This window comes from Lampris incognitus, chromosome 14, assembly GCF_029633865.1.
Source record: "Lampris incognitus isolate fLamInc1 chromosome 14, fLamInc1.hap2, whole genome shotgun sequence".
In the NCBI taxonomy this organism is placed as follows: Eukaryota; Metazoa; Chordata; class Actinopteri; order Lampriformes; family Lampridae; genus Lampris; species Lampris incognitus.
Window position 1 is genome coordinate 23,132,432 of NC_079224.1, and position 13,821 is coordinate 23,146,252.

Consider the following 13,821-nt stretch of genomic DNA (forward strand, 5'->3'; position numbering starts at 1 on the left):
TGTCTCGTAGTGAATGAATTTGCAGGGTTGTACGTGTCTTCCATTACCGTGTGGAAACCGAAGTTTAGAGGCGAAGGAAAATGACGTCGAATAGGGTTTTGGCTGCGATAGACTGGGACGGTGGCTTCTCTGTCCCTGTGGCCAATGCTGAAAACAAGGCTTTGGAAAACGAGGTGAGTCTGGTTGTAATTTACACTGATGACGAGTTATTTGTTTCTAATTCAGGCTCCTCATTTTGATCGACTACCTTAGCTCAGCTGGTCATCTGCACCTCCCGTTATCAACAGGTTCGTTTAAAAGAGAAGGAGCTGATGCTTTTGGAAGATAAACTTGAGGACCGTAAAGACCGAATACAAGCGTTGTCTCAACACATGAGAAACCTGACACAAGAGCTGTCACACACACAGGTAACGCTAAATGACGCCAGACAGCAATTTCTTGTTTTTACTTAGTATGTAGTCGCGCCTTTAGTAGTCGATATGCATGTTTTTTTGTGTTTTTTTAATGATATGATTGTAATATTATTAAAGCATGATGAATAAAATATCCGATCGCGGTTTTACATTCACCCCTAATTTCAAGTATTTATTTATTTTTCTGAACACAGGCGTTGTGCAAGGCGAAAGCAAGAGAGACGGAGTCTGAGAGAAACTTTAAGGTCCTTGCAGAACGGGAGACGGGACACTTAAGACAGGAGCTGGGAAAGCTGCAGAAAGAGCTTGATCTTTTGAGAGATAGGAGAAACACACAAGAGGTACTTTCATTCAGCTATTTGTTGTCCTCATGAATAACTACTTTTTTGTTATTCATCAATTAAAGCCAAAATATCGTAAGAAATAAAAAAATTGCTCGGGTATGAGGAATGCAAGCATGGCTTTGTCTGTTCTGAGAATGAAATAGATACACAATGAAATGGCAGTCAAGTTTTTAACCTTCATTTTCTTTCTTCTGGGTGGGTATTGGAGCAAATGTCTGGATGCTGGATCACTTCTAAACAATAATGTTCTTGTCACCTGAATGACTACAGCACAGAATTCTTGGGTCTCAGTGCTGAAATATCCCATTCACTTATTTATTTATTTTAATCCATAAGAGCAACATTTTCAAAGCCACACAGAAGTTAGAGAAACTGCGCAATCAGCTGAACTGGGACCAGCAAACCCTGGATGCCTGGCTGGAGGAGTCGGCCCACAAAGACGAGGACACCATGGCCATCATCAAGTACGCCGCGCAGGATGAACGTAGGATCAAGGTCGGATGGGAATGCCTGGGTCAATGTTCTTTCAGCTAGCATGGTCACTATTATCATTACTAACATATAGCATTAAAACTTTGCAGAGAGCTTTTCCAAGTGCCACCAAAACAGAATAGTTAACTGTACAAAAAAAGATAATGAGTTTATCGAAAACTAGATGAAACTGGATGTCTTGAGAAAGGTCCTTGTGGCCATAATGTTGACTCTTTTTGATAAATCAATGCAGAGGTGATGAGTGTGTGCAGGAATTGACTTTTTTTCTTTGGAATCGGAAGAAAAACTTGACCCTTAATATAAACCAGCACAAGATCAGCAGCAGGATTAGTGAGCAACTATCAAGCCACAAAACTAGATGTAGACGGTTATACAGTTGGCTGGCTGTCATGCTGTGTACAGTGAAGACCTCGGTTGTCTTTTGCCCCTCCACATACAGTCACTCACTGTGGCTATAGAGAAGAAGACACTTGAAGCCAACCAAAGGCGCAAAACACTGGACAACGAGTTGACTGAGACACTATCAGCGCAGGTATGAAGAAAAAACAAAAATTGAAAAACCCTAAACATTATGTACAAATCCATCACCTTGCTTTTTTCCTTGGTTTTTTTTTTTTGGCAATTGTGTCTTGGAGTGACTTCACTAGGAGCCACTTTGCTCCATTGATGTCCACCAGAAGGGGTCTTCTGCTTTGTAAACAGATTGCTTTGGACAAGACTGCAGAGAATTTCCGATGGGCCCATTTGGAGAGGCAGGAGCTCATCCAACAGTGGGAGAACACGATTAAGCAGATGAGGAAACGAGATGCTGAGCTGGAACAATGCGCACTGGTAACTGCTGGAGGGCCGGCTTTCCTGATCTCGCACTACTACCGAAGACAGAGCACAAAAAAAACCAAACCAAAACATAGCTCTTCAAGCATTTGTGTTAACCAATTTCTAAATGAAAATTAATTTTTTTCTATTTGCTTGTGACATTCTTCCAGAAACTCGCGGAAGTCAATCAGGAAATCAGGCAAAGGAATGCCAACATTACAGAAAAGAATAACTTTTTGGAGAGTGAGATAGAGAACAACAAGGAAAATGAAAGAAAGATCGCCATGGCCAATCGGCAGGCGGCAAAACTGAGACGAGAGCTACAGGAGCTGGAGAATAACCGCAATAGGCTGAAGGGCGAGGTTAGTCGCTCTGATAAATGGATTAAATGGATTATCAGATCCATTTAATAGAACTGTTTGATGAAGTCTATGTGAAAGGAATCCTTAAAATGAATCTGAAACCTGGTCGGTAATGCCAGCTTTATTTCCATGTTACAAATGTAAACATCGGTGAATAATTTTCAAATTTTTTGCAGTTGGAAAGCCTAAAGGGCACAGTGGAAAGAGCAGCCATGGATGTCAAGACTTTGAGGTCCCAGATGTCATGCATGAAGAAAGACATCCAAGATAAAACCAACAAGTCAGTCTAAACAAACATTGTGTCCCTGTCAATGATCATCCAAAGAAGGAGCTTTATCACAAAAAGTGTGTGTGTGTGTGTGTGTGTGTGTGTGTGTGTGTGTGTGTGTGTGTGTGTGTGTTGTAGACTGAAGGAGTCACAGCTTCTCAGAGGTGGACTTGAAGAGAAGCTGAAGATGGTGACTCAGACAGCTCTTAGTGTAGAGGAGAGGGCCTTCCAGATTGAGCAGATGTTCAAGGATGAGGAGCAGGCCATTAAAGTGAGCAGCCTGACAGCCCCGAACAGCAAGTTATATATCTGTTTATTGCATGGGAAATTAAGCATTAGCATTGAAATTATTTTGCTTTTTTTTTTAACAATGAGCACTTTTGTACACTTAGCAAGTTTACCTTTAGTTTTCAAGTTTAGTCGATAAAGCAAATCCATTCCCCCCCCTTTGTTTCATTTTCTTTGCCTTATGGTCACTTTTATGCCAGAGCAAGCCAGGGCAAAAATCAGCCTCATAAATCAACAGTGGCATTTTTATTACATTACCAGCCTTATAACGCTGTTTGGTGTATATTTTACATCAGGAGATGGATGCTCAGCTGTATCGCCACAGGGAAGTGCTGTTTCATCAGAAACAGGATCTCCAGGCCCAGAGGATGAAGGAGAAGGATTTCATCACCCAGCTTTCAGGGAGCAAAGCTGCCATCTCCAGCCTGGACAGCGATCTCACCAAATTGGATCATAATTCACTCAAGCAGCAGAAAGTCATTGATAATCAGGCATGGCATTTGTTGGTGCAAGACTATTTCAGCTCTTCAACAATACAGCCTATGGCAGGCTACACATAAATTCTGCATAATCACTATCGCCATTCCTGCACATGCGTTTCTGTACAACATACTGCAGTCGTTTGTTTTTTTTTTGTGCTGTTCTAGTATTTATTGTTTAGGGCAACTATCCTAAAACCTTAGGTATCTATACTAGGTTACAAACCTGAAGATTTCTATGCTAATGAACTTTATTTCTGTGCTCGCTATCGCTGACAAGCTCAAGACTATAGCTAATCTTTTGAGTATGGAAATCATGCATGCTTTTGTAGTTGCTCATTTTAATGGTTCCTGTCGAGTAGAACTTCCTGGGGAAAATGAAACAGTGTATAGTGCTATAAGTTGAGAAGAAGAACCCGCTTTGGCTTACAAGCGGCACAGGCTCATAAAAAAAAAAACTTTACTAGTAGGTATTACAATATCAGTAGGTCCAACCCAGATTTTTTTTTTATTTTCCCCCCCATTTCTCCCCAGTTGTATTTGGCCAATTACCCCACTCTTCCGAGCCATCCCAGTCACTGCTCCACCCCCTCTGCTGATCCGAGGAGGGCTGCAGACTACCACATGCCTCCTCCAATACATGTGGAGTCGCCAGCCGCTTCTTTTCACTTGACAGTGAGGAGTTTCACGAGGGGTACGTAGTGCGTGGGAGGATCACGTTATTCCCCCCAGTTCCCCCTCCTCCCAAACAGGCGCCCCGACCGACCAGACGAGGCGCTAGTTCAGCGACCAGGACACATACCCACATCCGACTTCCCACCCACAGACCCGACCAATTGTGTCTGTAGGGACATCCAATCAAGCCGGAGATAACACGGGGATTCAGACTGGCGATCCCTGTATTGGTAGGCAACAGAATAGACTGCTACGCTACCCTGACGCCAACAACCCAGATTTAACCACATTTCTTTTGTTTGGAAGTGGGAACCTGTGGACCTCCAGTGCTCAAACACCAGTGCAATTAGTCCTTATCACCATAGATGTCAAGAGGTGATCTTGAGGATTTTAACTTTAAAGACCATGTGTAGGCTTGCAATCGCTGTACCAAAGTGCCTTTCAAGAGGGCACCGGTCTCCCACTAGTTATAGGGATGGAGATGCTGCTCTGTATCTGACCCTGTACTTTGACCCTCCCTGGGGAGGACGGCAAGAACAAAGTCAGAATCAGAATCGTGCTTATTGGCCATGTAGGTTTACACTACATGGAGTTTCGTGGCTCTCTCAGTGTACTTAACATAGAATAACAACACTGCAACACAACAACCTTCAGATATATACACAAGTATTGACTTATTCAGGCGAAATTAGAGGTGATAATGTGCAATGGTGCAGAGAATATATCAGAGATGCTGGAATAGATGTTAGCAGGTTACTTGCATAAAACTGAGATTTTCCTAGGAATTAATAAAGTTTAATTTGGATAATCAGGATAATTACTTCCAGTAGGCTCTATACTGATAATAAATTTTTCCCACTTCATGCTCACTCATCCTTTTCATGTGTCATGTAGGACTTCCATATCCAGCAACTGGAGAAGAAAATGGCTCGTCTGCGAGGTGACATTAACAAACAGGAAAAGCAGGTGTTAGAAAAGAAGATGGCTGAGCTGACCAGCGGCCTAGAGGAGAAGCAGAAGACTGCCCACTTGCTGACCTCCCAGCTCAAGGAGCTTGAGGTTGGTCAGCCTTTGCACTCATCACCTTGTAGAATATAAAATGCTGCTTAGTTTGAATCAGTGAAATGACTTGTTATATGTCTGAGAAGCCACCTTTGAGGTGTGTATTGTATTTTTTGAGGGCTACAATCTTGAGTTGGTAGTTATAAAGTGTAAAAGTTGCCAAACGGTATCTGAAGCAATTAGTTTCAATTTCAGTCCTTTGAACTACAGCTGGATCCATTTGATTATTTCTTCTATGGCAAAATGAACTGGATGTTTGGATCCTGTTTGTCAATAGTACTTTCCCTAAAATATGTTGAATGTTTTTTAATCTGTGATCTAGTTTGGTAAAGAGCTCATATATTTAGTGCCCGGATACGTGATAGTTTATGTCTGTGAATACTGCTGTTTTCATCATTATAAAACAATATATTGCCATGGTAGAATATGATGTACATAGCAGAAGAGCAGTGGATGGATAATCACAGAAGCAGTGACATTAGATTACATTAAAGTAGGTCAAAGGTGGGCGGCACGGTGGCGCAGTGGTTAGCGTAGTGGCCTCACAGCAAGAAGGTCTGGGTTCGAACCCTGGGGTAGTCCAACCATGGGGGTCATCCCAAGACATCCTCTTTGTGGAGTTTGCATGTTCTCCCCATGTCTGCGTGGGTTTCCTCCGGGTGCTCCGGTTTCCTCCCACAGTCCAGAAATGTAGGTCAGGTGAATTGGCCATACTAAATTGTCCCTAGGTGTGACTGTGTCGGCCCTGTGATGGACTGGTGGCCTGTCCAGGATGTCTCCCCCCCTGCCGCCCAATGACCGCTGGGATAGGCTCCAGCATCTTGTGACCCCAATTGGGATAAGCAGCTTGGACAGTGGATGGGTGGATAGGTCATAGGTTTATTAACTTTTTTATTGCAGCATCAAAACCCACCAGAATCCATCTCAACAGATAGAGGAATGTGTAATTATATTGTAATCAAAAGCAAAATTGTCAAATATTAGTGTTAGTAATGGTTCCAGGGAATTTTTTCACATCTATATGTATTTTTCCATTAAAGTTGAAATGCATATGGATCTGAAACCCATCAAAACGACAACCCACTTTTGAACTCTTAACAGCAAGGCTACTGTGGTCTCTGGCAGGATTACATCCGCTGTGTGAGGAAAGAGACAGAGAAGACCGGAGCAGAGAAAAGTGATTTGACCACCAAGATAGAGGAGCTCCATCTGTCCAATGACATTGCAGACAAGGACCTCAGGAAGCTCAGACTCCACAAACAGGTGCCTTATCTATCATGATTTCAGTTCACTGACCGAAGAGACTGAGAGGAACTTTGGATGAACAGTTTTGGAAAGAAAGGTTGATTCCTGATCATGACCCCCATGTTAGGAATCAACTTTCTCCTTACCTCTCCAGTCACTTGGTCTCACTCTGGTCACATACAAATCATACATTACATTTGCACTTGTTCCCTGTCAGGACACCATGGTAGAGGACAGCATCCTGAAGCTGGAGGTCAAACGTCTGAGGGACCTATTGTACAACAAAGCGGACAGTGTCCTCTCTCTGGAGAAGAGGCGGCTGGAGCTGCAGACCGCCATGAGGGAGAGGGAGGAGGAGATCAAGGTATACAGAGACATGCTCAGCAAGCAGGTCAGGATCGAGGACCAAGAGAGACAGAGGCACAGGTAAGTAACTCCCCTCCACATGTGTGCATGCACACACACACACACCTGAGGGCCAGGTCGTGTCTGCATAATTGGTGATATTGTGGCATTGTCTACTTAAAACTACCACAGTGTGTGTTCAAAGAGACATCGCCTTGGATTCAGTAGTACTGCTTTTATGGTTAAGCGTTATGTGGGATTGTAAATGTTTGTTTGTACAATATGATATATGAGTGTCAGTTTACTGTAGTAACCGTTTTGGAAAATAGTTGTTTTTGTTCGGTAAACAACTCGCTTAGAAACCCAGTGTCTCATTCAGTGAATGAATGTGTTTCAGTGCTGAAATGCATGAGAGGTTGTCTAAGGTCAACACGATGCAGAAGCGCTATGAGATTTTGACCATTTCAATGGCCGCTCCAGAGGGAGAAGAGGAGAAATCACAGGCGTATTATGTCATAAAGGTGGGACATCCTCAAAAGCACCACCTGTACACCCAACAGGGAGTCTGTTGTTGCCAGCCTAGGTCAGTTAGGTATTTCAGATGTACATGTGCACCTAGTCACGGGACGTACTCTTTTCACCAGGCTGCTCAGGAGAAAGAGGAACTCAAGCGGAAGGGCGACAGTCTAGATGCCAAAATTCGCAAGATGGAGAAGGAGATCAAAGCACTGGAGAACACCATTCAGTTGGTCAACAATTGTAACTCAGCGTTTCGTAAATCCCTCAACAAAGTCAATGAGACCAGTATGTATGAGGAGAACAACTCTGTCTGTCTGTCCTGATTTATATCTGTCTGTGCATCTGTCCCGATTCATATCTATCGATTTGTCTGTAAGTCTATCTCTGTCTTTCCAGATCTGTTGATCTGTCTTGCTGACTGTCTGTCTGTCTTTCCATCCGCCCATCCATCCATCTATTATCCAAACTGCTTGTCCTGCTCGCAGGGTCATGGGGATGCTGGAGCCTACCCCAGCTGGGACTGCTGCTGTCTGTCTTTCCAATTCTGTAATTGTTGACTGGTCTATTTGTCTATTTGGCTTGCTTGCTAGCTATTAAAAATATATCTAAGAATGATTGACAATCTACATAGTTATTAAAACAGAGCAAAAAATAAGCTCAATGTTAGAAGATGGATAATATACATCCTTCCTGAGGTTGTTTTTTTGGTTGACTTTGTTTCCAGGTGAAGAGTACCAGGAAAAACTGAGGCTGGAAGAGCAACAAAGAGCAGCTATTGTGAAATACAAGTATCAGAAGAGACAGATCAAGGAGCTCGAGGAAGATATCCAGGTTTATTTCTCTTTGGAATATGACTCACATCAATGTGACGTTTTTTCCTCACCGCTATCTCTATACCACATGTAAATGAAGTAAGAGTCAATAAACTGGGTTGTTTTTTTGTTTTTTGTTTTTGCATTAATTTATTTTTCTTTCCCTTTCTTAGACGTTACTTTCTTACATTCCATGAACAATGTCTTAGAATTATCTCCCTATCTGATCTCAGCAGTCTTCTGTCTTCATTACTTGTGTGGATTACTTTGTGGTATTATTGACATTTCCTTAAGTCTCTTGCAGTAGCAGTAAGTCAAAACAAGACTTGCTGAACAACTCCAGGACAATAGTGCACAGAGACTGAGCTCACATTATTTCTGTCCGTGTGCATATTTGTGATTCTGCGGGCATATGCATGCACACACCTTTGTGTGTGTGTTTACTTTCTGTGCCTGCCCTTCACCTTTCACCAATTCCAGATCATGAACAGTACCCTGGAAAGCCTGCTGCAGGAGGGGCAGAAACAGGAGGAACACACTACGGTGATTCAGTCACATTTCATTCAGCTTAACAAAGAACTGGCTTCCCAGAAGGAGAAACTCGACAGGGCCACAAAACAGGTTTTCTGCACACCTTGCCACTTTGCCATTGCATTTTTATTTATTTTTTTGCATGTTCTTGCCTTTATTGGATAGTGGACAGTGAAGTTGACAGGAAACAAGAGGGGAGAGAGATGGGTATGACATGAAACAAAGGTTCCTGGCTGAATCGAAATGGGGATGTTGCAGTTATGTGGCATGCACTGTAACCACTCAGCCACTGGGATGTCTTGTCATTACATTTCAATGATTGTTTGTACAATGACTGACGCAGAACAAGCAACTCCTACCCAGCAACTGGCCTACTTTCTCTGGGCTGAGCTCCAAAATCAGAACCAGAATACTTCATTCATCCCCAAGGGTAAATTGGGTTCTATTACAGACACTCATGCTCTAAGAACTAAAAACTAACAAGATACAAGATAAGAAAATAGAAATAAAAGATAAATAAGAAATAGAAAATAAGAACAAACTAGAAAAATGCTTTCCCACAGAAAAAGCGTGTGAATGCTGAGCTGCTGAAAGAAATCGTGAAAGCATTGCTGAAAATGGATAAATAGGAAAAGTCAAAGTCACTAGCCTACCTGAAATACCTGGAAACTGAAATGTGAAATGGCTGAATATTTTAAGTTTTAAAGGTATAAAAAACTGAAAAATTTGCCATAATGTGCTAAATACATAAATAGTTTGATTGTTGAATGGTTTCTGTAGTTTAAAGTATGAAAAAGTAGAAGTGGTGCCACTAATTAAGAACTGTAAAGCAATAGTGTGAATGCCCAGCATTCACACTAATTAGGCTGGCAGTTGAGTTTCAAATTGATATGTGATGTCACAGTAGGACTGAACATTCTAACAGGCAAAGTATATGGCAGAATTGCTAAACTTTAGAGCTGAATTGTTCAAAAACTATAAAATATTTTAAAAATCTGAATAGGATTCTGAAAGAGCTGAATGTCCTGAACTGTTTAGGCTTTAAATGGGGTTTCTAGCTAAAAAAAAAAATGAAGGAGGAGATACAGTTCAAAGGTGATGAGAGTTTCAACCTTTCCCCATAAACTTCCATTGTTTTGAAAAAGTAGAAAAAGCTTAATATGTCTAAAAGTATAAAAGATTTTCGAAAAACCCGAAATGTGAGCCTTAATGGGCTTAAAGAGATGAACATTTTGATACCTGAATGGTTTCAGTGGCTAAAAGTATGAAGGAGTAAGAGGTGGAAAGGTTGCAAAAGTCCCCCATTGACTCCCATTCAAAAAAGGGCTGAAAAAAGTTGAATATTTCAAAAAGTTCAAAAGGTATGAAAAATCGGAAAGGGCAGCAATAATATCCTTAATGAGTTGAACATTTTGATAGTTGAATGGTTTCAGTAGCTAAAAGTATGAAGGAGCTACAAAGTGTCAAAAAATGGGCGGAAGAAAAATAAATAAATTAAGAACTGCAAAGCAATAGTGTGAATGCACTAAATATATCAACAAGCAAAAGGCCACTGAGCGTGACAGAGAGCTGCTTTCATGCAATGTGAGATAAAGCTAGATTAGCTGATGGGCACAGTTACGGCAGAGGGAAATGGTAAGAAGGGTTTTTTGTGGAACCTTTAATACATATTCATGCTATCCAGAGCAGTCAATTACCTCTCATGGTATTTTGCAGAGGCCAAAGGTAGTTGACTTCTTCTTGAAGGTTTGTCATACATAGCAACAGCAATGACTATGGGGCTTGCAAAAAATTTTTGCAAACAGTGAACACTAAATACTTCTCCAGTCTTAGAATAACTTAATACTAAAAAGTGTAAATACATAAATACATGCATTAGCAATGATAGTAAAGAAACTACTCTCTCCACCCCGGCGTGAGAGAGAGAGAGAGAGAGAGAGAGAGAGAGAGAGAGAGTGTGTGTGTGTGTAAATAAAAACCTTTTGTCTTTCACTGTAATTATCTTTTATAATTTTCCATGTCTATTTGCACTTCGCCAGTGCTCCAAGTTGACAAAAGAGATCCACTCAGCCAACAAGACTCAGTTGGAGACATTTGAGGAGCAGGACATTGAGCTGAGGGAGACGAGAGAATTCAACAAGACCACTGACAGGATGCTGCTGGATGCAATGAGGGAAAACGCCGACCTTGCAGCAGTGATAGAAAAGTATTTCCTACAGGTAGCAGTGACACTGTTGAGTGTCTTATATTCAGCAGCCTAAAATTAAACTTTACAGTCATTTTATAACAGCAAAGCGGTGCATTCAATAGAAATAGCATTAGTGCCACCGGCTCTAGATGTGTGTCGCCATGGTTTCAGAGAAGGCAGGTGAAAATATTAAGTGTTTCTAATGGTACATCTTCAGTTGGCTAATTACTAAGCTATTCTTATTTCCCCCTTTTCTTTTGCATTCATTCAGGTTAACGTACCTCTTCCGTCTCCGGCTTCCATCCCTGCCAGCCGCCAGAGCTCCTACACCAACTCTGCTCGCAGCTCTGTCTCCTCCAGGTTAGGCTTTCTGCTCTACACCATCAAACATGCTTCCTGAGAGCTGTCAGATCAGCTAGCTTCCCGAGTCCTTTTGGACTGAAACGACGACAGCTGTGTATTACACATTGCCTAGAATCCAATTAAATTTGGCCATGACCCCTTATCATGTACTAACAAAGCTAGTTGTCTCCATAAATGTTGAGGATGTTTCAACACCAAAAGACATAATTGCATCATAACCTTTGTACAGCAATATGTTTGTTCTTTTTCCACTCTGTAGATTTTTGATTTCTCACACCCAGTTGGTTTAGTGTTGTTCTGTTTTCTATTTTATAAGATCTGTTGAGTCCTCAGCAAGCAGCAGCCCCAGGAGCTCTGCACTACAGTCGGCCACACCCAAGACCACAGAACTGGGCCTGGGTCTCACTGTGACCTCCCCTCCCACATCTGCCTCCCCGCGCTCGTCCAGCGCTGCTAGCAGCGGCAGCAGCCATAGCCAACACAAGAGTCCATAGCACGTGGCTCCTTCCCCCTAATTACCGCCTGCTGATATCGATGTAGTCGATAAACCACAAACCAGAGGGTGGTGTTGTTATCCAGTGCATGTACAATCTATGTATCATCGCATGGTCATAATCTGTTTTGATACGCCCGATTGTGATTTTTGAAAATGTTATTTTTCATTCATTGTAACTTTAAAGCATGACACAATAGTTTACAATAAAGCTTTGAAACCTATATCTCATGGTATAATCAAATTAAGGACTTCTTTTTGATATTATAGTGAAATGTTCGTCACTGGATTTGCCTGCACTTTGACAGTCATACTGTAAGATCTTGATTTAAGTTTTCCTTTTAGATTACAGTCACCTGAATGAAATGTTTTATGCATCTGCATTACATTATTGAGCAGGCATAAAGACATACCTATATTAATTGCAATTAGGTTGCCATAAAATAATATTGACTTGCTTCATACAAAAATGGCTTCTCATTAGCTCTTTCACAGAATCGGGAATTTTGACAAGCCAAACGCTGCTGGATTTAGACTACCCAGTAGAATGTTCTCCGTTGTAACAGGCACTTTTGCAAATAACCCACCATCTGCTTTCAATGTCCATCTCTTCCTTAGAAAAAAAAACTTCTTGGCTGGTGAATTTAAAAAATGGCAAGAACATTGTGGAACTGATCTTCCCGAGTCTTGATGAAAATTCAAACAAACAAGCCAAAATACGTTTTCTTATATTAGAAGCCATACCTATGTATGTGCTTATGAGAGACACAACCAGACCTGGACATGTGTGAAATAAATCGGGTGACACCAAATCTCTGTTATTGCTTGTATGGAATCCAAGTCGATTCAGCGCGTACATTTATTTATTTCATTACATTACAGTCATTTAGCCGACGCTTTTATCCAAAGCGACTTACAATAAATGCATTTAACGTAGGAAATCTGGAGAACTACTAGTCATCAGAGGTCATAAGTTCATCTAAGCAAGCATCTAGGAGCAAAACCAGTGCTAAAGTAAAAGTGCAAGAAAGAGATTTTTTGTTTAAATGAGTGAATAGAATAAGTGCTAAGAACAAGTAACAGGGTAGTAAAAGTGAGTTTTCAACCTGCGCCGAAAGATGGGCAGCGACTCCGCTGTCCTGACATCAGTGGGGAGTTCATTCCACCACTGTGGGACCAGCACAGAAAAGAGTCGTGACCTGGTCGATCGGCAGCAAGGGCCTCTGAGCAACGGGGCAACCAGGCGTCCCGAGGCAGCAGAGCGAAGTGGTCGGGCGGGGGTGTAGGGCTTGACCATGGCCTGGCGATAGGAAGGAGCTGTTCCTTTCACTGCCCTGTAGGCTAGCACCAGAGTCTTAAACTGGATGTGAGCAGCTACTGGGAGCTAGTGGAGGGGAGTTGTGTGGGAGAACTTAGGGCGGTTGAACACCAGACGAGCTGCAGCTTTCTGAACAAGCTCCAGAGGTCTGATGGCTGACTCATCATTTTCATGTTTGTCTTTGTTCATATTTACCCTAATTCCAAGAATGAAAAGTTAAAATGCAAATGTGTTATGCTGCTAAAGAAATAAATAAAAAAGGAAGCAGGTGCTTAATCTGTACTTGTTTTGCAACAGACCCACATTTCTAATGCACTTCTAATGTTTATTTCAAGTGCTACTATTTAAAGATAAAGTAGGAACATGGTTTACTGAACATCTTGGGAATAAGCAACATGGAGACTACATGAGACACTGTTTACGTGGCTGTAAAACTACACTTCATGAGGACAAAAGAGCTGACCTGTAAATCAAATGGTATTATACTTCCTCTCTTTAGGTGTAAGGTAAATTCCCCGCTGGTTGTATAAACTTCACTTTGAGCTGATCGCTGTGTGATGTGTTTATGTTGAATTTCTCTCATCCCACTGTGTTAGGCCCGTACACGGCTTATCGATGGGGAATACAGAGAAAGAAAAACTAGAGCTGCCGTACCCTGTAACAGCATCATAAATGAATTGCACCACCTCGTGTGATAAAGTGAAAGACTGACTCTGAACTCTTGCCTTTTGTTCCCTCCCCTCCTTCTGGAGTCACTCAGGCCATTCAAAGCTGTTCTTTCAAAGGAGCTGTATTGTTATGTGTGAGC

The 13,821-nt window shown here is 41.8% G+C and overlaps 1 protein-coding gene across 1 annotated transcript; it reads left to right on the forward strand.

Annotated features, from left to right (window-relative positions):
• Positions 1–58: 58 nt before the first annotated feature.
• On the forward strand, positions 59–11,901 carry ccdc39 (coiled-coil domain containing 39). Its single transcript, XM_056292622.1, has 20 exons — positions 59–173; positions 288–407; positions 608–754; positions 1,094–1,252; positions 1,689–1,781; positions 1,952–2,080; positions 2,236–2,427; positions 2,604–2,707; positions 2,834–2,966; positions 3,280–3,474; positions 5,032–5,196; positions 6,325–6,462; positions 6,662–6,870; positions 7,187–7,310; positions 7,434–7,593; positions 8,033–8,139; positions 8,601–8,741; positions 10,691–10,870; positions 11,111–11,199; positions 11,519–11,901. The coding sequence occupies exons 1-20, from the start codon at positions 81–83 to the stop codon at positions 11,694–11,696; spliced, it is 2,856 nt and encodes a 951-aa protein (XP_056148597.1). The 5' UTR covers positions 59–80; the 3' UTR covers positions 11,697–11,901.
• The last annotated feature ends 1,920 nt before the right edge of the window (positions 11,902–13,821 follow it).